The 23,041-nt window shown below is 36.9% G+C and overlaps 13 protein-coding genes across 13 annotated transcripts; 5 read left to right on the top strand and 8 right to left on the bottom strand.

Moving 5' to 3' along the window:
• Window positions 1–142: 142 nt before the first annotated feature.
• C9374_011461 (uncharacterized protein) lies at window positions 143–526 on the bottom strand (the record flags this gene model as incomplete). Its single annotated transcript, XM_044687119.1, has 1 exon — window positions 143–526. One exon carries the CDS (start codon window positions 524–526, stop codon window positions 143–145), a length of 384 nt encoding a protein of 127 aa, XP_044554630.1.
• Window positions 527–1,022: 496 nt separating this feature from the next.
• Window positions 1,023–1,835, top strand: C9374_011460 (uncharacterized protein; the record flags this gene model as incomplete). The annotated part of the gene is made up of 2 exons (XM_044687118.1): window positions 1,023–1,380; window positions 1,474–1,835. The coding sequence occupies 2 exons, from the start codon at window positions 1,023–1,025 to the stop codon at window positions 1,833–1,835; spliced, it is 720 nt and encodes a 239-aa protein (XP_044554629.1).
• A 207-nt stretch (window positions 1,836–2,042) lies between these two features.
• C9374_011459 (uncharacterized protein) lies at window positions 2,043–2,777 on the bottom strand (the record flags this gene model as incomplete). The annotated part of the gene is made up of 1 exon (XM_044687117.1): window positions 2,043–2,777. The coding sequence occupies one exon, from the start codon at window positions 2,775–2,777 to the stop codon at window positions 2,043–2,045; it is 735 nt and encodes a 244-aa protein (XP_044554628.1).
• A 160-nt stretch (window positions 2,778–2,937) lies between these two features.
• Window positions 2,938–4,879, bottom strand: C9374_011458 (uncharacterized protein; the record flags this gene model as incomplete). Its single annotated transcript, XM_044687115.1, has 3 exons — window positions 2,938–4,116; window positions 4,251–4,802; window positions 4,856–4,879. The coding sequence occupies 3 exons, from the start codon at window positions 4,877–4,879 to the stop codon at window positions 2,938–2,940; spliced, it is 1,755 nt and encodes a 584-aa protein (XP_044554627.1).
• A 559-nt stretch (window positions 4,880–5,438) lies between these two features.
• C9374_011457 (uncharacterized protein) lies at window positions 5,439–7,435 on the top strand (the record flags this gene model as incomplete). The annotated part of the gene is made up of 4 exons (XM_044687114.1): window positions 5,439–6,057; window positions 6,156–6,670; window positions 6,724–7,362; window positions 7,415–7,435. 4 exons carry the CDS (start codon window positions 5,439–5,441, stop codon window positions 7,433–7,435), a joined length of 1,794 nt encoding a protein of 597 aa, XP_044554626.1.
• Window positions 7,436–7,439: 4 nt separating this feature from the next.
• Window positions 7,440–8,741, bottom strand: C9374_011456 (uncharacterized protein; the record flags this gene model as incomplete). Its single annotated transcript, XM_044687113.1, has 1 exon — window positions 7,440–8,741. One exon carries the CDS (start codon window positions 8,739–8,741, stop codon window positions 7,440–7,442), a length of 1,302 nt encoding a protein of 433 aa, XP_044554625.1.
• A 116-nt stretch (window positions 8,742–8,857) lies between these two features.
• Window positions 8,858–11,260, bottom strand: C9374_011455 (uncharacterized protein; the record flags this gene model as incomplete). Its single annotated transcript, XM_044687112.1, has 3 exons — window positions 8,858–9,385; window positions 9,436–10,613; window positions 10,771–11,260. The coding sequence occupies 3 exons, from the start codon at window positions 11,258–11,260 to the stop codon at window positions 8,858–8,860; spliced, it is 2,196 nt and encodes a 731-aa protein (XP_044554624.1).
• Window positions 11,261–11,430: 170 nt separating this feature from the next.
• C9374_011454 (uncharacterized protein) lies at window positions 11,431–16,106 on the bottom strand (the record flags this gene model as incomplete). The annotated part of the gene is made up of 4 exons (XM_044687111.1): window positions 11,431–12,083; window positions 12,140–13,189; window positions 13,281–13,640; window positions 13,733–16,106. The coding sequence occupies 4 exons, from the start codon at window positions 16,104–16,106 to the stop codon at window positions 11,431–11,433; spliced, it is 4,437 nt and encodes a 1,478-aa protein (XP_044554623.1).
• Window positions 16,107–16,353: 247 nt separating this feature from the next.
• C9374_011453 (uncharacterized protein) lies at window positions 16,354–17,387 on the bottom strand (the record flags this gene model as incomplete). The annotated part of the gene is made up of 2 exons (XM_044687110.1): window positions 16,354–17,249; window positions 17,339–17,387. The coding sequence occupies 2 exons, from the start codon at window positions 17,385–17,387 to the stop codon at window positions 16,354–16,356; spliced, it is 945 nt and encodes a 314-aa protein (XP_044554622.1).
• Window positions 17,388–17,840: 453 nt separating this feature from the next.
• On the top strand, window positions 17,841–19,480 carry C9374_011452 (uncharacterized protein; the record flags this gene model as incomplete). The annotated part of the gene is made up of 4 exons (XM_044687109.1): window positions 17,841–18,170; window positions 18,328–18,606; window positions 18,656–19,010; window positions 19,065–19,480. The coding sequence occupies 4 exons, from the start codon at window positions 17,841–17,843 to the stop codon at window positions 19,478–19,480; spliced, it is 1,380 nt and encodes a 459-aa protein (XP_044554621.1).
• A 188-nt stretch (window positions 19,481–19,668) lies between these two features.
• C9374_011451 (uncharacterized protein) lies at window positions 19,669–20,097 on the top strand (the record flags this gene model as incomplete). Its single annotated transcript, XM_044687108.1, has 1 exon — window positions 19,669–20,097. One exon carries the CDS (start codon window positions 19,669–19,671, stop codon window positions 20,095–20,097), a length of 429 nt encoding a protein of 142 aa, XP_044554620.1.
• Window positions 20,098–20,273: 176 nt separating this feature from the next.
• On the top strand, window positions 20,274–21,554 carry C9374_011450 (uncharacterized protein; the record flags this gene model as incomplete). The annotated part of the gene is made up of 1 exon (XM_044687107.1): window positions 20,274–21,554. The coding sequence occupies one exon, from the start codon at window positions 20,274–20,276 to the stop codon at window positions 21,552–21,554; it is 1,281 nt and encodes a 426-aa protein (XP_044554619.1).
• A 44-nt stretch (window positions 21,555–21,598) lies between these two features.
• C9374_011449 (uncharacterized protein) lies at window positions 21,599–22,766 on the bottom strand (the record flags this gene model as incomplete). Its single annotated transcript, XM_044687106.1, has 3 exons — window positions 21,599–21,954; window positions 22,028–22,316; window positions 22,365–22,766. The coding sequence occupies 3 exons, from the start codon at window positions 22,764–22,766 to the stop codon at window positions 21,599–21,601; spliced, it is 1,047 nt and encodes a 348-aa protein (XP_044554618.1).
• Window positions 22,767–23,041: the final 275 nt, after the last annotated feature.

The following is a 23,041-nucleotide window of genomic DNA, read 5'->3' as shown; positions in this document are numbered from 1 at the left end:
CACATTGAGTAGTTGTCACTTGTTGAAGCGTTAAGCTTCAAATTTTGTTTTTGAATTGTTTTAATATAATCACCAATATATTCACAAGTCTATATAATTGATGATCAGTTGCATCACGTCTCCTCATATTTATTGATTCTTTCTATTGCTTCTTTACACTTTGACTTTCGAGCTCTTTTTGCACGTGATCCACAAGAGGACCATGCGCATTCGGATGAGGAAGATGCATCACAGGACACTCTGTCAACTTGTGTCTTGGAATTTTATGCATAATTTGTTCAAGCTGAGAATAATTCTGTATCTTGACAAAGGGACATTGGTGAGAAGAGAAGGCAGGACATTTCTCCAAAAACGACTTGGAATAGTGTTGAATGAAGAGATCTCGTTCTTCAGAAGTGAATGGACACTCGTCCTCTTCGTTTTCGTGTGGTGTCGAAGTTGTTGTTGTTGTACTGCTTCTTCCTTCCAAATATTGTCGAAGTTTTTCGAGAACTTGATCAAGAGTGGGACCTGAAGTTGCAGACATTTTATTATTTGAAAAAACACATTGTAATTAATTGTGAAGTGGAGATTCTCATGTTAAATTTTTAAAAAAGTGATTTCGACAAATATCTTGGAAAGACCACTTTAATCCAATCCATTCCTGTAATGTTCTTTCGCAAGAACGGAATGCGTGGGAAACTTTTTTTAAACTGCATGTACAGCTCTAAGTTTATTAATGCTTTGGAAAATATGATTAAGGTGAATTGAATTTTGATTCTTATAAAGCGGATGATGGACATCAAAACCGTTACGTAAGGGTTTGTGGCGATGTGCGTACTCTGTTGCGTGACGATATTGAATTTTTTTTGGTGATCCCGCGAAAATTTCCCAAATCAAGCATGATACTAATTCTCACATGGAACATATACCAGATGATCAAATCGATGTAATAGATGCTTCAACTTTGCAGATCTAGAAAAAAACAATCTCAAAAAAACACTCAACTTTCACTTTTGTTTTCTCTTGTATTATCTTGTATTATGACTCCTACACCACAAGAAATCTCTCAAATTAAACTCAAATGGCACTCGGCCAAAGATTTAGCCCTTCGAATGACCAGCCAGCATTCTCTAAAAGATTCCACCTTTCATTATCATCATACCAAGAAAAATGTCGATGTATATGCATGCAAACAGCAAGGAGAAAGTGCATTGGTCGTTCGAGGAGATTCCATCTGTGAAAATGTGAGTGCTGATGAATTTGCAAAATCTTACTTGTCCACGAATTTGGAAATTTGGCAAAAGTTGGATCCCAATATGAAACGTATCGAATTATTAGATGAATGGACCGACAAAGAGGGTCATTGGCAAGTCCTTTACTACTTGGTCTCTTCTGGAGGTGAGTTTTTAATTTTCACAACCTTTAACCCAATTGGGGACATTTCCTTTCAATATGGTCATTCGAATATATGATTACAACAACAACCTTCAGCTCCACTCGTTTCTGATCGTGACTTTTTATATGTAATGAAATATCAGCAGCAAGAAGATTTCTCCTTTTTCCTTTCCACAAGCGTCGATGGTCTCTATGAACCTCGTTCCACATTCATTCCAACCAAAGGAGCAGTGCGAGGCACCAATATCTATGTCTGTCAACGCTATGATCCATTGGAGGGAGGAAAAGATATCCATGTCACCGATTCGAGTCAGTGTTTGGTGAATGGATGGATTCCTCAATCAGTAGTGAATACTGTCATTTATCCCATTCCACTCAATATTGCATTAAATGCTGAAATGTTGAACAAGACATTGAGACTTCCACCAAATTCACCTTCCTTACGTGAAAAGAAGTAGTAGAACGATCATCTCATTTCCACACGATCACTACTTTCCTCAAGGACCATTACTTGAGAAAAGTTTTGACAAATTTCAAAATGTATTTAAAATTAAAACACTTGTGTATTTGTCTCAACAAATTGGTAGCCATTCATTTTGTGTGCACACAGATGATCTGTACTCATGAATCTGCTTGTTAACAAAATTCAAGACTATCAAAAGATGTCACTGCCTCAAATGTATGATTTCAGGTAATGGTTTTGTGCCAGGTCTCACAGATAGAACGGCATCTACACCTGCCTCTCGTGCAGCTTCAGCCTCTCCAATATTATCCGTTAAAAACAAAATTTCACTCTTATTCACTCCAATTTTCTCAATAATCTTTTCATAACTCTCTTTTTCCAGCTTATTTCCAATATTAGAAGTATCAAAATGATCGGAAATGAAAGGTAATAAATTTCCATGAGTGGAATATTGGAATAACAACTTTTGTGCCTGTACACTACCACTGGAATAAATATAAATTTTACAAGAATTTTGTTTACGAATTCTCTCAAAAAAGTTAAAGGCATCATCATAGACTTGTCCCAATAATTCTCCATTTTCGTATCCACTCTTCCACATGTGTCCTTGTAATTGTTTGAGAGCAGTCATCTTTCTATCTTTATCCATGTTGTAAAAGACATTGGCAATCACAGATGGTTGTGATTCGGAATCAATTTGTGGAGCATCTTTGAAATTTTCATCATGGATATCCTTTTCGGCTTGTTCTCGGAGAGCTCGAACATCATTTCTGGTTTGTTCTTCCGTCCATGTTTGTGAGAGATAATTTGAGAGAGTATTTCTAATGAATGGGAAGAGAGTATTTGCAACAAATACGATGGGTGTGGTAGTACCTTCAATATCGAAGAGAAAGACCTTGTACTTGGATACAGAGATGAGGCGATGAGTGGCAGACATTTTTTTGTTGAAGGAAAATGTTTTTTGCTGACACTCGAGTCTCGGAGTTTCAATGTTTTTATTCAATGTTGAATTGGTGCTGACCATTTAATTACAATTAAAAGTGTGATATTCTACAATCATGTTTTGTAATGGGGAAAGTTAAATTGGCACAACGAGATTACTTCGTCGTATTGATAATTTGCCAAATGACTGCCATTACAAACAGTGAAATTAATTTTAACACTTCACCATTGTTATGCCTGACGCTCTCTTTGGCTACAGAGAATGATGTTGTTTGCATTTCCTCGGTAGTAGAATACTCTTCTTCACTATCTTGTTGAGCATTGTTGGTCGATGATGTTGTCGAAACATCTGTATCGCCGTCACTTTCTTCTTCGTCACTATGGGAAGAAGTGGAGCAGTAATTTTCTTCCTGATTAGTTTCTTTGAGCTTATCTACAGTGTGTTGTGATTGCTTAATAAAATTCTTTTGTTCAATGTGACTTGGTTGATCATCGGTAACGTCCTTTTCCACAACGACAGCAGAAGATTTCTGAGAGTTGTTATTGTGTACTCTCGAAGATCTAGAATTTAGATGGAATCCTCGTCCTACAACAAATCCGCCGCTTGCACGTCCAATAGAATGACCAGCACTGTACAATGTGTTTGGAGTGGTTTGAGATGTTCCCTTATCGTTACGCATGGATGGAAGAGAAGTGCTATTGCATGTAAGGCCATTCGATTTCTGTACATCATTATTGGTTGTTGTGGAGAATGTTGAAGCTGTTGATTGAGGATTGATAGCGTCCTTGGAATCCGATGGTTTTAACAACTCTGACTCCAATTCTTCAAGTGAGAGGGGAGGTAAAAAGTCGGCAGCTGTATGCATATTCGCTGGATTAGAGAGGGGAGAAAGGTGTTTGGTGGAAGAAGAAATCATCATTGGAGGGAAAGAAGGAGAATTTAAAGAAGGAGATGAAGGGGGAGAGAATGAAGTAAATCCAACTTGATTTCTAAGAGCTTGTAAAACTGATTTCCGAATGGTCTCCTTTTCGTTGTATCTTTTAACTCCTCTGTTGGCCTGATATTCTATCGTAGTGGTGTCGTCAGTGTTAATACTTTGCAAAATGCTCCTGATTTTCTTCATGATGTATTGAATGTGTTTTCTATCGAGCATGCAGCCATTCCAGATCTGAATGGCGTCATATGTTTTTCTGCTGCTCAATACAATACCATTCACTTCATACTTGTCAGCAAAATGCTTCTCGCCAATGACAGCTAGAACAATTTCATTCCATGTGGCTTGGCGTGAATCTTTTTTATGAGTTTGTATGACCCACCGTCCTCCATCAATATTCTGTAAGAATCATGTTGCGCAAATAAATTCCATCAATTTCGGAATAATATTATGTTTGAATCATTGATTTTTACAATTTACAAATGTGTGGTGATCATGTAACTGTTGCACAAAAAATAATAGACGCAACTCACCTTTGGATCTTCGTATAAAGGTTTAATACCTTCTTTAAATAATCTCAAATTGAGATAGGAAGGCATTTTGTAGTATGGCAGATTAATATTATTCCAATATCTCCAAAAATCTTCAATACTATCAAATGATCCGATTTGATTAATTGAATGTTCGTAGTCTTCGGGATTTGTACCCGACTTGAACCCTTGATCGTAAAATATGGTCCATCGACTTCTGAGCATGTGAGGACCCGATGTCTCATCTTCCGGGCTAGACAGTTCATGATGAATAGCCGCTTCGTCTTCCTCATCATCGCTCATGGGAGGTGAAATACCATTTACGGACATGGGTGATGAAAGAGGCTGAAGGATGTCAGGTGTTGTGATTCTCTGGAAATGCTCGTCAGAATAGAGCTCGCTATCATCATCGCCCTCCACCATTTCAAACCATGATTTGGTAGAACTTGGTGAGCCATACGGAGTGTTGTTATTGCTGCTGATGCTACTATTCCGTCGAGGGGATGATCCAATGGCTACGCTCATATTCTCCACTTTTTCCTTCATTTGTTTTTTCTAGAAATCAAGATGATTGTTCAATCATTGTAACGAATCATACCAACACATACCAATAAAACAGAAGGGGAGTTCATTTTCCCAATATGATGTACAGATGTAGTCAATAGTTTCAATGGTATTGTACAAGATAATTTCTGTTGTTGTGTTTCCTCCGAAATCAAAAACAATCTCTCTCAATACCGAACAACCAGAATCAAAATTGAGGAAGTGGTGTGGATTGGAAATTGAAGTGTGTAAGCTTCAAAACACACACAAAAAGAGGCTTCCACAGATGAGAGGTTTACTCTGTGTGTTCCGCAAGATCTCAAACTTGTTTCTTCGACGTGATGCAAGGCTGTTGGTGTTTTTGAAGATTTTTTTGTGTGTTGGTTACGATGACAAATTTGGGATGACCCAACTGCTTTATTATTGACTCCTGAAAAAAAAGTTGTTTTGAAAATTTGCACCAGCTCTTTCTAATGTCGAGTTGTTCGGTGGAATGGAACATTCTTCACTTAACACTCGTTATCAAATAGAGGAAAGACTTTTCATGAATCATGAATGATTTTATACGAGTTGAATTTCATTGAGGATTTATGATTTCCAAATGATTGATTACAATGAAAGCCTTCTTTCAATTCATAAATCCAAAAAATGTCGCAAAGAATTACTGAACGTTCAAATTCTCTTACTCAAGATATTGATATTGCCAGTATTGATGGAATGGTCCGGCTGTTACGGACATGTGATGCTCAAATGTTTTGTGGATATGAAACATTTCCTTCGAGTTTTGATGAATCTACGATTCAGAGTTTGTGCAAAATTGCCCTCCGAATGAAACAATGTATTGAAGATTGGCGTTCCGATGAATCTAGTGCTCCTGTATCCAATGTTTTTATGAGTGGATGTGGTACAAGTGGAAGAATAGCCTACTTTTGTGCTCGGAATTATAATTATTGCATCCGAAAATTATTTGGCAAAGCTGATGATGGAAAAGATTGCTTTCAATATATAATTGCTGGAGGAGTTAACGCGTTAGTGAGCCCTCAAGAAGCTGCTGAAGACAAGCCAGAGGTTGGAAAGAATGATTTATTGTCACTTATTTCACAAAATAATACTGAAAAGGGATTGTTTATTGGAATTACCTGTGGATTTTCTGCAGCCTATGTGGCAGGACAAATTATGCACTTGAGTGAAGATAAATCTCTAAATATTGACTCTGTTTTATTTGGATTTAATCCAGTAGAGTTTGCAAGAGAATTACCCATTGAAGGTTGGAGGGAAACAAAGTTTCATTCAAGAATGTGATTGATACCGTTCAGCAGAATCAGTCGAGAGAGGATGAATTTCTTATTCTTAATCCTATTGTAGGACCTGAGGGCATTACTGGATCCACACGAATGAAAGGAGGAAGTGCTACAAAATTATTACTTGACGTTGCATTTTCAGCAGCAATTTTATCCATCCTAAATAATAATGATAATTGTTACACAAATGGCATCTCACTAACACACAACGTGAGAGAGCTGATTATCCATACTCTGCAAGGTTTTGAAATGACAACTAGATGTACCTACGATTCGGCATTTTCTCTTGGATCAGAAATAATCAATCCCAAACTTTTCGAAAAACCCATTTCCAATGCCATTGACATGGCTTCTCAAAGCTTAAAACATTCTGCTGCCACACGAGACAACACTGCCGTACCAAGAAACGAGAAGGAAATTGGACATATTTATTATGTTGGTTGTGGAAATGCAGGAATTTTAGGATTTATTGATGCTTCTGAATGCGTTCCAACGTATGGAGCTCATCCAATGGATGTGAGAGGGTTTGTGAAGAACGGATGGAACGAAATTTTCCAATCTGAAAAGACAGATTCGAACGTAACTATGGAGAACAAGGGAGAAAGCTTTTCCATTTCCTTTTCCTATTTTAGAGAGAAGTTTTACCACAAGTCAATTCCAATGATTCCGTTTTCTTTTTAGTCATTGACAACACATTGAGCGAAGAAGTTTTGAATGAAATGATTGAACTTTATCATGAAGTGAAAAACACGAAATTGGCATCCACCTGTTGGCTAGTCGTGACAGCACAATCAACTGCAGACTATGAACACGCTTCAGTACTACCAAAAATTTCAGAATTGTTGCTCAATCAATCACACGACAATAATAATACAAAGAAGACTCACACAGTGGTAGTGCCACTTCCAAAGTTGACTCCCGTTCCCTATTTATATGGCTATGCAGAGCTTTGTTTGAAATTAATGCTCAATGCAATCACAACAGCGTCTCACGTTCAAAAAGGAATGACATTTGGTAATCGAATGATCAACCTTAAGGTTAGCAATAACAAACTCTATTACAGAGCCATCAATATTGTGAGTACGATCATGAAAGTGAGCGAACAAGTAGCTGAAGAATGTGTGTTAAGAGCAATTTATAATGATACAACTCCAGACAGTAATTTGGTTTCTCATCACATTTCAAAAGCCATGACTGTGAGTAAGGTTGTTCCAGTTGCTCTTTTACTTGCTGCAAGTAAGGCTGCAGGAGAAAATAAGAGCGTTTGGGAAGTACGGAAATTATTAGAAATTGAACCAATTGTCAGGAATGTTATTCTCCAAGAACAAAATTCAAGAACATTGAAAAATTAAATTTCGTCATCGTCATCCGTAATTGGAATGCCTGATAAAATAGAACTATCTTCTTCCTGTTCCACAGATCTACCAAGATGTTGTACCAAATCGAGATGTGCTGACATGTTTTGCAAGCTACGTTTCTTCTCATTCTCTAACTTGGCTGTGCGTTCCTTGTAAATTTCGAGAGATCTGTTGAAATAATCAATTTGTGTTTGATGTTCTTCTTCTTTTTTAGCGACAAAGAGCTCAATTTGATCTTCCATTTGTGTGACTCCCCGTTCAACTTCCTTTTTCATACTAGTTTGATACAAGAGAACTTGTTTCTTCAATCGTCTCAACTCATCCCGTAAAACATAAACGTTATCGTTTAAGAATTTCAAACCTTTAGCCAGTTGCATCTTCTCGTTTTGTAATTCTTCAATTTGTTTATCCTTTTGATCAATGATGGACTTGTTGCTGGCCAGCATACTCCTCTCTTTTCGCTCTTTGGCCAACTTTCCTTGAAGATCGAGAATGGTTTGCTCATACTCTTGAGTTTTTTGTTCAAAGTCCATGGTTATTGAGTCAAGTTCATTTTGAGTAAGATTAAGTTTGTTTTGCAACGATGCATAGCTCGAATTTAACTCTGACAATTTCGATCTACTCTTCTCTTGCAATTCTCTTTCTTTTTCTTGAATACTTTGTGTAATACTTTCTCGGCTTTCTTGTAAATCTTGCATGATCATTAAATATTCCTTTTCAATCTTCTTGTAATTCTTTGTAATGTCCGAGAGGTCACGCTCTTTGGTCCTCAGTTTTTCTTTAACTTCTTCAAGTTGCTTTAAAAGACGATCATTTTCAAGATCTCTGTCAACAATCTTTTCATCTTTCTGTTTGTTCATGCGTGAAATTTGTGTTTGCAAGTCTTCAATTTCCATTTCTTTTTGTTCAAGCTTTCCTTCAAGTTCTGAAATATGGCTTGTCTTGTCCATTTCATATCTTGACTTGATTTCTAACAATTGTTTGTGATGATTTTCCTTAGTTTCTGATACCTTGGCTTCCCATTTATCTTCAGTTTGTTTGATCTTCTTTCTCAAGTCCTCAACAAGTTCGTCCAGTTCAGAGTTGGATTTTCCATATTGAGAACATTTGGATTTGAGTGACTCTTGTCCACTCTTGAGTTGCTCAATTTCGAGACGCAAGTTCATAATTTCTGTTTCTTTCTTTTCAATAGATCGCTTGGCTTCTTGATACGAAATTTTAATTTCTTCTAAGAGTTGTTCCTTTTCAAAGAGGATTTTCTTTTGATCCTTTAAGTTTGATTTTAGGTTCATAATTTCCTGATCTTGCTCTTCAATTTGTGAATGAAGGTCAGAGATCTGTCGTTGCTTATCTGTAATTGATCTTTCGCTGTCCTTCACTTTATATTCAGTATCTTGAGATATATTTTTCAACTGCTCGAGCTCTTTTCCAATAATTGCTTGGATTTTTCAAGAGATACCAAATTCGTCTTATTTCTTTCAATTTCTGTTTCCTTACTGGAAACAACGAGTTGAAGATCTTTCAGCTGTGACTCAAGTTTTGCAACTTTCTCCTTTTCGGCATCTAGTTGCATTTCGAGTTCTTCAGCCTTGGTTGAATAGTCATTGTTAAGAGCTGTCAACCTCTCATTTTGATTCTTGATTTGTGCAATCAACATTTCATTACTGGCATGTTCTTCCTTGGATTCTTCCAATTCATGCAAAGTTTTGTTATAGAGTTGCTCCAAATCTTTTTTCTCTTTCAAAATCTTTTCAATCTCTTCAACCTTTTGCTCCAGCTCCTTCTTGGTGTTTTTGAGTTGATCACTTTTTTCTTTACAAGTCTCTTCGAGTGAGGAAATATTCACTCCCTTATTTTCAATAATTTCCTTGTACTTTTCAATGACCGATTGTTTTTCTTGAATGAGCTTGGAGAAGTTTTCTGAATCGGCTTGTGCCTTTTTAACAAGCTCTCTTTCTTTTGTTTGAGTTCTTCTAGTTCTTGAACCAGATGTTCCTTCTCCTTGTAATATTGTTTCTGTGAAGACACAGTCTCTAACTTGGATTTATGAAGCTGGGAAAGTTCTTGAGAAAGAAGTTCATTATTGGCTTGAGTAGTTTTCACCTTTTCACGAAGATTTGAATTGGCCTTTGCAAATTCTTCACAAATTTCAATAATGGACTTGACCTTGAATGATGTGGTAATGTTGGATACTGCTTGTATTTTCTTTTGGTAAAGACTGCTCTTCTCCAAGTAAGCGCTTGCTGAAATAGACTCTTCCATTTCAGTCAAACTCTTTTTACAGCTTTCAAGCTCTCGATTCATGACTTGGTTCAAGTTCATTGTATAAGTTAAATTGTCTTCCAGTTTTCTTTCTCTTTCTATGGAAGATTTAAGTAATTGTTTGAGCTTTTCGAAATCTGAGTTGAAAGAACCAAATACAGCATCGTCCACAGTGGAAGCAAGTTCAAGATCTTCATAGCCTTTGCTTAATCTGGAATAGAGTTGAGCTCCTTTTGACAAATCTTCCAATGAAGGTATCTTGTCTTTACATGAGCCAACAAGTTTGTCCAATTCATCAAGATAGCTCTTTTGACTTTTGCTAATTTGTTGAATCTTTTCTGAGAGCGCACTAAGCTTTGAACATTTCAATCGTAACATGTTCGATTCTTCTCTCGATTCTAAAATTTCTCTGTCTCGCAGTTCTTGTGTTTCTTTTAAACAATGTATTTGTTCGCCTAGATCCAAAATTTTGTTCTTCAACTCATCAATTTCTTTTTGATACTCTTCAGACATCTTTTTTCGAATTCTACCTCGCTCCTTTTCCAGTAGTTTATCGACCATCTTTTGTGTGAGCTCTGTGTCTTCTTCTCTAGATTTTGAAAATTGTTCCAGAGTTTTTTGGAGTCGCATCACGTCATCTTCTGCCGTTTTCAATGATTTTCCTAGTCGTTCCTTTTCTTTAGCACAAATTTCCAATTCTTTTTCTCTTTGAGCGAGCTCTCTTCGATTAAAGTCTCGTTCACTTTCCAGAATTTTACTCTTTCTTTCGGCGTCTATTTTGTCGGAAATGTGTTTTTCGATTTGGCTATTCTTTTCAGATATTAATCGATCGACCTTTCCTTCAATGTAGGTGAGAGTGTCGAGAAAGCTCTTTTGTTCGGAATAGGTACTTCCATATGAACCTTGTTTCAGAACATTTAGATATCTTTTAATTGTGTATGCCAGATAATCATCAGAGATTGAGTCATCCGAGCTATTGCTGGAGTTTCCATTATTAAAATAATTTCGAAAAGTATTGAAATTAATACCAACAAATGGCCATTGCCTTTGTATACTTACTCTCTTTGAAAGGAGAAGCAGAGGGTAATTGAATAGATACTGGTGACGATGACGAGGAAGAAATGGTTTTCGAAGCGGTCGACTGCAAGTCTCTGACTTCACGGGTCAAGAGTTCAATCTCCTTTTTTTGTTGTTTGATCTTTTTCTTGAGTTTGTCTTCTTCCTTTGTGAGAGGGCCGTTCTTTCCGTCCAACGAAGAAGAAACTGCTGACAATTTTGATTTGAGCTTTGTTAATCGTTCACTGTACATGGGAGGTGTTGTATATTGCTTATTGGAGTCTCCTCCATTCTCCAATGACGAAGAAGAAGAACTGCTTTTTCCGCTATTCCAAAACGACACCAATTTGGGTCCGTGATGATCAATGACACGAACATCTTCAATGCTTCCCTCTTCCGATAATCTTACACTTGTAGAAGCCACCTTCTTCCCTCCATGGTAGAAATGATGATGTTCATGAGTGACTTGAGGTTTATTGTCAGCGTTCATCATTAATTTTTTTAATAAATGAAAAACAGGTTGTAAAAATTTGGCGGGGGCGCTTTTTTCATTTTTTAACTAAATCTCGAATTGAAATTGCATGAAAAATCGAATGAAAAATCATGTTGAAAAGAGCTCGTTTTAACTCTCTCTTGAATATTTAATGGACAACTTTGAGAGTGTTACTCTGTATTCGAATGATTGGCATTTTCATTCAATGAGCTCGTACTCGAATCATGTCTCAATAAATTCGTTTGACTATTATTCACACTACTCGAGGCAGTGTGTGAGGAGGAAACATCCGAACTCGATCGGGCCAACACGAGTCGTGAGAGTGTTTTTGGATCGACTCCCTTTGGTCCTTGCATGGATGTTGTTGTTGGATATTTGTGTGTAGTAGGATCTTGACCATCATTCGATAACTTGATTTCATTGAGGGACAAACTTTCATGGACTGTACCAGTGGCTCCTGCTCCTACTGCATTGGAGGAATTGGTGTCATCTTGTTCTTCTTCTTCTTTTGATGGATGATATCGTTGTGGTTTCTTCATGACGAGAGGGAGACCTCGATCGAGTAATTCAACATCCCATAAACGATCTTGATCGTATTCTTCGAGATCGGCATCTAAGGACTCACCCTCAATCTTCTTCAAGTATTCAGTGAAGAGTTTCCACAGACGCAAGCATTGATTCTTCAATCGAAGTTTCAATGGTAAACGTTGTTCTTGGGAACCATGGTTGGTGGTTGCGGCTGCAGGATCTTGCTGAACCGTAATTGAGACACTCGAATCCATGGCCTGTGAAGATGGTTGGATGAGACTTGTTCCAATGTATTCTTGTTATTTTCATCTTTCAATTCAATATCTATATTAGATTCTACCAAGAAGGCACCTGTAGTTGCTGCTGTTGTTGTTGTTGCGGTATTACCACCCACAGTGAGAGCTGCTTTCTGATTCTTTCGTTGTTCTTCCATTTGTTTCTTCTTTCTTCGATCCGATAGATATTGAGATAAAAAGTCCAACGCAACCAACACGACAATGGCCACCGAGCTTACAATCACTACAATGATACACAAATAACCGAGTGCTGAGGCAGTCTCTTCATTGGGAAAGTTATTCACGTAAAATAAGAGGCCTGAGAAGAGTAGAAATTCGGTCGATAATAACACTAAATATTCCATCACATTGTGGAAGACTCTTCGATAAGGGACATGATGAGTTTGTAAAATAAAACTCATGAAAATGACAAACATGGTAAAGAGAACGACAAGGATGGGCCATGTGGAAAAGAAGATGATGGCAGCTGAAATACTCAATTTTCTCAAAATTATAATAATTTCCCAAAATAATCTGCCATTTCTGAAACGTATGAATAGAAAACGAAATCGTGCATAGAATTTGTATCTCTTACTTTCATCATTCTTCTTCCATAAAATGTAAGCAAATAATACAATGGTTCCCAATCCAAAGAAAATAAAGGTCAATAATGCAAATGTGAAATAGACCCACCAAGTATCTTCAAAACAATAGAGAGTGGGATCTGCACTCACAAACCACTTTTTCACACCATTCACAGTTGTTTCACGACAATCGAAAATTTCAGCAGCTTTGGTCACAACAAAGACATAACTGAAACTAATAATGACAATAAAGGTGTGAATGAACATGTCTCCAAAATTCACCAATTCACGTTTCGATCGAGGAACGAGGAATAATCGAATGAGATCTCTTCTCATTCCTTTTAGTACTCGAATGATAAAGTTGTGGTGAGTCATGTCGTACCATGCCGCAATTTTTGGATGTTTTCGAATTTGTGCAATGAGAGGAAGTTTGGAGAGAATGGCACTTCTTAAACATTCCAATCCGAAAGCGACTAATAAAAGAGCTCCGAAAAATACAGGAAGAGCCAATGTCAATCCCCATTTTAAGCCATAAGTGATGACTGTTGTCAAATTTGTTATTAAAAAGTTAATGAGATGGTCAATGAGATGGTCAATGAATTGGTTAATCATGATAACAGTGACACTACTTACTTGCTACACATTCTGGAACAAAAATATTCAAATTCAAGTTAAAGAATTTGAGAGTGTCAAAGGCTTGTTGTAAACTTTGAGGCCATTCAAAATTGTAAACTGTGAAAACTGCAATAATTTGGAAATAGCTCACAGCAATACTAATACTGGACAAGTGAGAAACCTTCAACTGTGCAAATTTGAAAAACAATACAGCCAACACCAAAATCACTGCCACGACAATCAAGAAACGCAATTGAATATCCTCATTACATTGTTGACATACATCTCCACTCTTGAAATACAATCCAGGAACACAAGAAACACACTTGATTCCAGTATATCCAGTTCCACATCGTCCTTCGAGTGTTAAATTTTGTCCTGGGCATCGAATCATTGCATTGGTTCGTCACATTTGAGTAGAACAATTTTTCCGTTTTGAGATTCAGAATTGTCAGCATCCCACCAATAACCTGGAATTGGAACAGGCAAAGCAGAGCCTCCAGGACAAGTAGCACCGACTGGACATGCCCAACAGTCGGCACTCACAGGTGAAGAGCCATTTCTTCTATAATAACCCTTATCGCAATCGCAATTCAAGATGGAACTGGATCCCACAGACACAGTAGTTTTAAAGGCACCACAGTTCACACATTTAGATTGAGCAGTTTGATTGTTGTAACTTCCAATTTCACATTGAATGCAAGCAAAGAATCCTTCCAAAGGTTTGTAAGTTCCCAATGGACATGCTTCACATGTATTGATATAATCAGGTGCAGAGTAACCAGCAGCACAAGCTTTCACATTGACACTCACAGTCGAGTATGCAAATTGATAATTGTTATACGAGATGGCAACCGTTGCTGGACCATCTGGATGAGATGGAGTGGTACAATTGATTTCATACGCATGATTGAATTGACAATCAAATTCTGAAGTAAAATCTCCGAGTTTGAAATAAATTCGAGATTCAGAATCGAACGAAGCATAATTTGGATCTGCAGAAATGATCATGTAATTTTCACCCTTAGCATCGACTTCGAGTGGAGAGACTGATTGAATGACTGGATGTTCATAAAATTCAAATGGAAATCCATCACTTGGTAAATTAGTGGAAGTGTGAAGGAAAATCTTGAAACTGTCTTTGGCAGGGAATTTGATTCGTTGACTTGGATACACTCCCAAATTGTACTGATAAATCGTTTCATTTAAGGCAGCAGTATTGATGACACATTTGAATTCCTCATTCGTGAGAAGTGTTCCTGCAGGTACTGTATAATTCACATACACATTTGTTCCTTTGACTTTTGTGTATTCGATTGTGCATTTCGTGACGTCTGTGGTAATACCTTTCAGAGTGACGGTTAAAAAACCAGGTCCTTTGGAATCATCGGTTGGATTAATTGGTCCCTTTGTTGGAATGGCTTGAACAATGACTGGAATTTCAGATTCACGAACGGTCACTGTATAATCTTGACCATTCTTCTTGGGTACATAGACAGCACTTGTGAAAGAACCGTCAAATGATATGGTAACTCCAAAACTCAATGGAAGTGAAACACCAGACGATAAAATATTGGGAGAGAGGCATCGAATTTCTGTGGATGTGAAACTTGTGCAATCAGCGAGGAATGAGATACTTCCATTGTTTTGTGCGTATTGTTCTTGAATCATTCTCTTTTGATAGGAAGTGCGAGCATTTCTCACATGTGACTTGTAATTGTTTCTAGAAAGTTTTTCCATGACTTTTCTTGTTTTTGAATTAGTTGGCTTACTGATTAAGGTGAGCTTAATTTTGATGGTTTCTGATTTGGGAAAATTCGAACCGAGAATTCGAAATGGTTTGGCAGCAGGAGAAATGGTATCGTCAGCATAACCTGCAGAAACTGCAGTCGAATTCACCAAAGTATATTCCTCAAATTTTGTAACTGTCACACTTGTTGCGTCCATGACACTCAATCTTCGAATACCATGATCAGTACTGAAAGTTCCTAATGGTCCATCCACTGAAAGCTTTAAAATATAAAATCCTGATGAGGAAATACTATTTGCAAATACAGGTGACAATGAAAGTTGTTTAGAATTCAAAAAAGATGCCGTTCCTTGATATTGTCTCGATAACTCAACACCAGTGATTCCATCCACTTCAACAAACTTGTAATCAATGGTTTGGAACTGTGATGGTATGGCAAAGCTGTCCAAACTTGTCACAATTGTAAAATTAACACTGTTCATATTTCCTAGGAGGACTGAATCTGGAATGATGGATTGAATTTTCAACGGAGGAAGGATTGAAAGCGCATTCTTTGTGAGATAGGTTGCTGGTGAAGTCATGGATTGCTTGGAAATGGCAAACATGATTTTCAAATTACAATTTGATTCACAATTTCCAGAGGAAACGGAACGAGTGTCTGTGGTATAGGGTGAACATCCACATACATTCAAAAGAGCATTTGGTCGATTCGCAAAACTACTATAATCACAATTAAATCCATTCTTTGAGTTGATGGTTGCAAGGGTGCATGAAATTTGATTTTCAGGTTTCAAATCTGCCACCGAATTCACTAAATAAAACGTATAATTCACAAGTCCTGAATTGATATAAACTTCATCAATATTCGTTACTGAAATAGTGCCACCACTTGGTGAATTGTACACGGATGGTTGAGTAATATTGAAAGAATACACAGCAGTTGGAGCCACAATTTCTGGTTGCACATAATCTCCAAAGAGTAATTTAGGACTTCCAATAATTTTGTTCGATCGAATGGACATTTGATCTTGCACATTGTTTGCATAATTTTGTGGTCTCAAAAAGAAGTTAAATTCTTGTGGTGGTGTGAACATCAATTCCCACAGAGCTGGACAAGGACACTCCAAACTTGACTTTGGAACCAAGTACAATCATACGAAGTACTGGATTGATAACTTTGTTCTACCATACTAAATCTCACCAAAGGTGCAATCGACTGTGAAAAGTATGAGCTTGAAGGAAATGAAATTCGTAAATTATTTTGTCCAAAGAGAGAACAAGAACTTCTCGATCCAGTGTACGCAATATTCACATTGGTATCAAATTCAAAAATTGCAATGTTCAAATGGACACCATCTGGACATCACCACTTTGTGAATAACTGAGAGTGGTCATTCCATTTCTGAAACTTGGATTTGTACAAATAATTTGAGCCCGTACTAAACTTTCGGTGACCATCGTGACAGCTCCACTCATGGATGTGAAATTGGAGCCACAAATTGTAATCATGAGTGAATTACTTGGTGTAAAGAGCGGTTGTGAATTCAAAGTTCCAAGCTCAATAAAGGTCAACTCTCCAAATCGAATGATACTTGGTGAAAGAACAATCTTGGAGGCATTCAATGGTGAATAATAAAGAACACCATCACTCACTGGATAAATCAACGAGTCCATCACAACATCAAAATCCAATCTCTTATATCTTTGATAAGTGTCAAATGTCGCCACATCCAGCATGGATTGAATTTGTGCAAAACTCAACATGGCAGTAAAAAGCGAATTTGAACCACTCTTTGTAAATGCTGCATTAATTGATGGTATCAGAGAAGACCTTAATGATTTAATTCCTGATCTCTCAAACAACATGGAAAACAAAGAATACGAAACAGGAACATCTCCACTCGTAAAATTCAATCCATATTCATGAAAACCATTTCCATCGGGAATGACTTTTCCATTCGGTGTCAAGTAAAAATCGGAAATGTATAAAAAGTAATCATCATTGTCAAATGCCATTGAGAAGTTGCAAAATCCAGGACCAGTCATCAAGACAGTCACCGAGTTCGAACTATCAAAATAACAATATTGATAACTAGAAGCATCAGTCCGAAGCTCATTCACAGCAAATGATGAAGCTTGACAGGTACAATTTGAATTGACCGCATAGGTTCCTTTAGTATTGATGAAACGATCTTGAGTTCCGTAAAAGAAGAAAATTCTATTGGAAAGAGAGAGGTCTGTGTATAATAATGAAAGTAGTCAAATGTCAATGTGAAAATGTTTTCAATAGTATGTCCATATATACGGAAGACAACAAAACACTTACCGAATGTTTCCTGATGGGAGTTATCAACGCTTGTCGCCAGCAGAATCATCATCATTATAACTATCAGGAATGACCACAATGACGAATGGACATGATGATGGTTTCTCTTTCCTCCGAAAGTTCGGTTCATGGAATCATGTGTGAAACGAAAACGAGCATTCATGTGTGAGTGTCGAGGGAGAATGAGAGAGACGAAAGAGGTTGTTGTTTGCTTTTTTCTTGGTGATGAAATCGGGAAATTGTGTCAAACCATCATCGACATGTTGTTTGAAAAAGAGAGTGCGGAGAAGAATTGCGGTATTTGGAACCAATAAACAATGTGGATGAAAGTTGTAAAGTTCATCGGCAGTGGTTGGCTGGCTGCCAGGGGATTCAACTCTGTGGTTGAGTGGCCGCCAAAATCTCAATCGTGTAATATCCTATTCGCCTATGAATAATAATTTAACAAATAACATATTGAGTAGGTGTTGAACTCGAATATACGTAATTTGGAGATGAAAAAATGAATAAGGCTTGCTCTTCGTTATTTCTCTCTTTCCTAACAATTTCCGAAAATGAAGAATTCGGAAGGTTTTATTGCTATGATGGACATGATGAACCATCATCATCAGACAGTACTCAAATCATTTACAGAGCATCAGATAATCGAAAAGGTGGAACGAGTCCGAGAATTGGAACGTTATTATTAAAGGAGCAACCAAATTGTTTTTGTGTATCGGAGGAGCAACGAAGCAGAATTTGTAATTATTGTTTTAGAGAAAAATCAGAAGGAATGAAATTGTCGAGATGCAAAGCTTGTAAATATTCTCACTATTGCTCGATGGAATGTTATGTAAGTGATGATGATCAGTATATTCATGAAAAATTGAAGGATTTTGCAATAACTGGAACGATGTGAAATGCTTCAATTCATTTTCAATGCTTTTTACGAATCTGAAACTGCATTTTGCTTTTTACTATTCACAAATGATTGTGTGTTTGCTTCACAGAATGCAGATCAACACTTGGTGGAGTGTAAAGCCTTACAGAAACATCCCCAAGTAACCAATTCTATGAGATTAATGTTGAAATGTTTTTTGAGTTGTAAGACCGTTGAGGACGTGGAAAAAATCGAGAATTTATCACCTAAGCAGAGCATGAAGGATATTGAGGATTTGAAACAATTGGCTATTTTATTTTGTGATTACGTGAAAGAATTGGATCTGTCCATCTCTTTGATTGGACATCGAAAAACTGACGTCGATTATCTCTATTTATTGTTTCAAAAGGTAAGGTAAATCTGATTGCCACTTTTTAAATCATCTTGACATTTCTTAGATTCAAAGAAACACGTTTTCTATTTGTAATGACGAAATGAATGTGATTGGCTCAGGATTATATGTTCACACATCCTTGTTTAACCACAGCTGTGTTCCAAATTGTACGGTTCTCTTCGACTCTAAAAAGAACATTTATGTACGAGTTATTAACTCCAACATTAAGGCTGGAGAGCCTCTAACCATTAATTATGTTGACCTACTAGATGTGACACCAAATAGACAACATAAATTAGACAAACAATATCATTTCACTTGCCAATGTCCACGATGCACATCTACAGTCAATTCTGAAGAGAGAAATACTCATGTGGAGAGCATGCTTGAAATGGCTAATGATTTTAAACAGAAAAATCGTAAGTATTAACTAAGGTTGGAAAATACGAAAACAATGTCTGCATGATCAAAAGAACTCCAAGAAGCCATCAATTGTTATTCGCGAGTTGTCTCAAAAAAGAAATCCTCTCCAAAACTATTTCATGACATTTATTTGGGCATTGCTCTGAATGCACTTGCTCACAACTATGTGGAATTGGGCGAGTTTGAAAAAGCATATCACTATGCTGTAGAATCACTTCCACTCTTGGAACAATATTATCCAGAGTTTTATCCAATTCTTGGATTGCAATATCTCATGTGTGCGAAACTTGGAGCTCATCTCGAAGAAGAGAAACATCATCAAGCAAGAACACAAACAACATCGTCGTTCACACCAAACATATCCTCTCAATGGTTTCAAAAGGCATTTCCTATATTTTCCAAGTTATTCATTCACGAAGACAACACTCCGTTCGATGTACTTCGCCGGAATCAAATCACATTTTAATTAGATTTCCACAACTTTTACAAAATGTCAGCTGATAGTAATTTTTTCAAAAAATAACGGATAGTTGTGCGCGAGCATTATCTGTTGATTACAATGTGAAATCACAACAGTTCGAGTGGCCACAAGAACAAATTTACTGCATAAATTGTGAGATCGCAAGGATCCTTCAAGGCACACCAACAAACAAAATGACTCAACTTGAATTGCACCCATATCTTTTCTTCAATGGCAAATGTGAAGAGGCTATGAATTATTATCACTCTATCCTTGGTGGCAAACTTGAAATTTTAAAGGCTGACCAAGAAACAGAGAAGTATTGCCCATCCATGCAAGGAAAGGTGATGCATAGCTGTTTGAAATTAGATTCTGGCAATGTATTGCATGGCAGTGATGAACCAAATAATTTTGAAGCTCACACTGGATTTGCAGTTTCCATCACAGCAAAAAGTGTTGAACAAGGAGAACAATTGTTCAATGCTCTCGCAAAAGATGGAAAAGTTACCATGGCATTTGGAAAGACACATTTTTCACCTGGATTCGGCACCTGCAACGACAAGTATGGTGTTGGATGGATGATTTACGTCTGTACTGGACAACCAAGTGTGAGCACCAATTAATTCGTTGTGATTTCGTTCTTCAAAGAAATCAAAGAGCTTTTTTCCAAAAAAACTCATTAAAGCCTTTTGTTGTAAATAATCATTGACTGCAGTGTATTGGGTCTTGTGGATTGACTGACAAGGAGTTTTGATTTATTTTCTATTGTACGTCAAAATAATTCGAAACCCCAAAAAAAATGTCCTCAATGCTTCCTCCTTCATCAGCCAGTCCTTCCTACTACAGTAGAGAACAAGTATCAGCTCACTCTTCGGAAAATGATTGTTGGATGATTTGTCATGGACTTGTCTATGATGTTACGACCTATTTGAATGAGCATCCCGGAGGTGTCAATCTCATGATGAAGAATGCCGGAAAAGATTGCACTTCGGATTTTGAAGCCATGTTTCATAGCCCAAAAGCGAGAAACATTCTGAAAAAATATTTAATTGGAGAATTATTACCGGAAAAGAATCAATTGTTGGGATCCATGCAACGAAGAAGTCATTTGACCAACAATAATAATCAAATCAAAAATTCTTTGTTGTCACCATTTTATTCGCCGTCGACATCCTCTTCATCAAAACCTGTCGAAGTGAATCCATATAACAAACAACCTCGAGTTCAAACATTTAAAGAACCTCAATTAGCTCAGAATATTACAAGTAGCTCTACCCCAAAATCTGTCATGTCAAAATCCATGTTTATGGATTACAAGGTAATGCTTGTTCAAAATATCACAAGCGATACAAAAGTATTTACCATGAAATTACCGTCTCTTTCGGAATTTCTTCCACTCAAACCAGGGCAGCATATACAAGTTGCTTTCTCAGATAAGGACAGCGAAAATAATTTACTAGTACGAAAGTATACTCCAACCAGTGTAGAAAATCGAGGATTTTTTGAATTGACCATTAAACTCTATAACCATGGAAAAATGTCACAAAAATTAAGCAAAATTAAGATAGGTGACACCATTTCAGCGAGAGGTCCTTTTGGGTTGGACGACCTCTCTGAACGAATTTTGAATTGCTACCAAATTTTTATGATATGTATAGGAAGTGGTATTACGCCCATGTATCAAATTATTAAACATGTGGCCAAAGAGATTGAGGAAAAAACTCCAATGAAATTGCGGCATATGACTCTTCTATATGGAAACAAAACAATGCAAGACATCATTCTTGAACAAAATCTAACGACCGTTTCTAAAGAAGTAACAACACAAGAGTTCACTTTTGAGATATTCCACAAAGTTAGTCGAGAACCCCAAGACTATTTAAACACCTTTTCTACAGAGAATGTACACTATGAGGCTGGAAGAATGGATGAAGATTACCTGAACAAACATACAAACGACAGTCAAGCCGATCATAATTCGTGCTTGTTTTTTATATGCGGCACGGATGAATTTGTCCAACAAACCAAACATCTCCTTTCCAAGAATGGTCATCCACAACAAAATATAATTGCCTTCTAAATAATTGAAACAGCTTCTTTGCCAACCAAAAATTGCCAATGTGCTCATTCAATGGCTTGATTAAGATTTTTTACCAAACCATGTCTTCTAAATTTCACGTCCGAAATGTCAATCATTGTATTCAAGTTGTCGTAGACGGATTGAATTGAGCTCTCAAAATCAGGGCTTTCCTCGCTCTCTTTCAAGGTCATCTCATTCACCGATAGTTCAGAATTGCAAACTCTGTTAAAATCTCTCAATAATAAAGTTACTGCCTCTAGTGTGCTAATTCGTCCTTCAACTTTTCCTGTGCGAACTAGCTTGAAAACATAGTTATAGTCTGTTGGTACATCCACTTTGATTCTTTTACAACCCTTAAACGACTCTCGCCGGTTCAACATTCTTGCCTCATTCCATGTGCCTTTTTATCCAGCATCAAAATACACACGAATTTTCAATGTTATATAATCAGTTGTAAAAACTCTGAAACCTACCATCCAGAACAAATACATGGAAATGAAAGTCATTAACTCCAGTGGGCTTGTTTCTAGCTTGGTCAAAAAATGAACTCATATCTTCAGGAAGACTTTGGGCCACAGTTTGAGAATCTGCTGATGGAAAGAGAATATAAACAAATTGATTGCTTCCTGGTTGTGATGCCACGTCTATAAGATTCTTAATGACAGCCTCATGCATCTCATGTTGATCAATGTATAAATGAGCTGTTTGAGTTGCATCGGTATGCAATAAAATTTTCACGCTATTTGTAGATTTGTGAAATTCCTTTAAGAAAATGCATTGTAAGTGCTTATTTCACCTTGAACTTCTTACCTTCTTGTGCATTAAAAAATGTAAATGTAGATTAATCTCAACCTTTTTCAGTAATGAGTCACTACTAGATACGTCTGCAGAGCATTCAACATTCTTGACCCACTTCGGGACAAATGAGAATGGTTTTAATTTGCCGCAAAGGCATTGTGTCTTAATCATCCAGCAATATCTACACCTATTGGCAGCATCCAATATTAATTTTTCATATAAATTGCTGTACACAAAATACCTTTGTAGAGAGGTTTCTGGGAATACTTTCACAGCTTCACGTTTATCTAATTGTCCTAAATCAATATTTAGTTGAGCGTCCTCAGTTAAAAAATCAATACAATTCTTATAACTTGTATTATAAATTTTTTCTAATGGTTCAACATTTTCAGAATTTTCTTCTTGAGAAATCATTGTGTGAGCACTGAAACTACAATGATAGGTCCGAATACTTCCGAGATATGGAACTCCTCTTGTCGAACAACAACAACAATAATTATTTAATTTTCTATGAAGTCTTCCGAAGAGTATAGATGATAAACCGGATGATGAAAAAACCAATGGCGAAGACGACCAGGAAGGAATGATACGAATATTTTTTTGCAGCACCTTTCTTGAAGACATTTTTTGCTTTCCAAAATGCCGCCCGGGAAAGTGATTTCCCTTTTCCTTAATTAAAGGCCTTTTGC

This window comes from Naegleria lovaniensis (genome assembly GCF_003324165.1).
Source record: "Naegleria lovaniensis strain ATCC 30569 chromosome Unknown tig004, whole genome shotgun sequence".
NCBI lineage: Eukaryota > Heterolobosea > Eutetramitea > Acrasida > Naegleriidae > Naegleria > Naegleria lovaniensis.
Note: the sequence above shows the minus strand (reverse complement) of the source record. Positions and strands in the feature narration are given on the sequence as shown.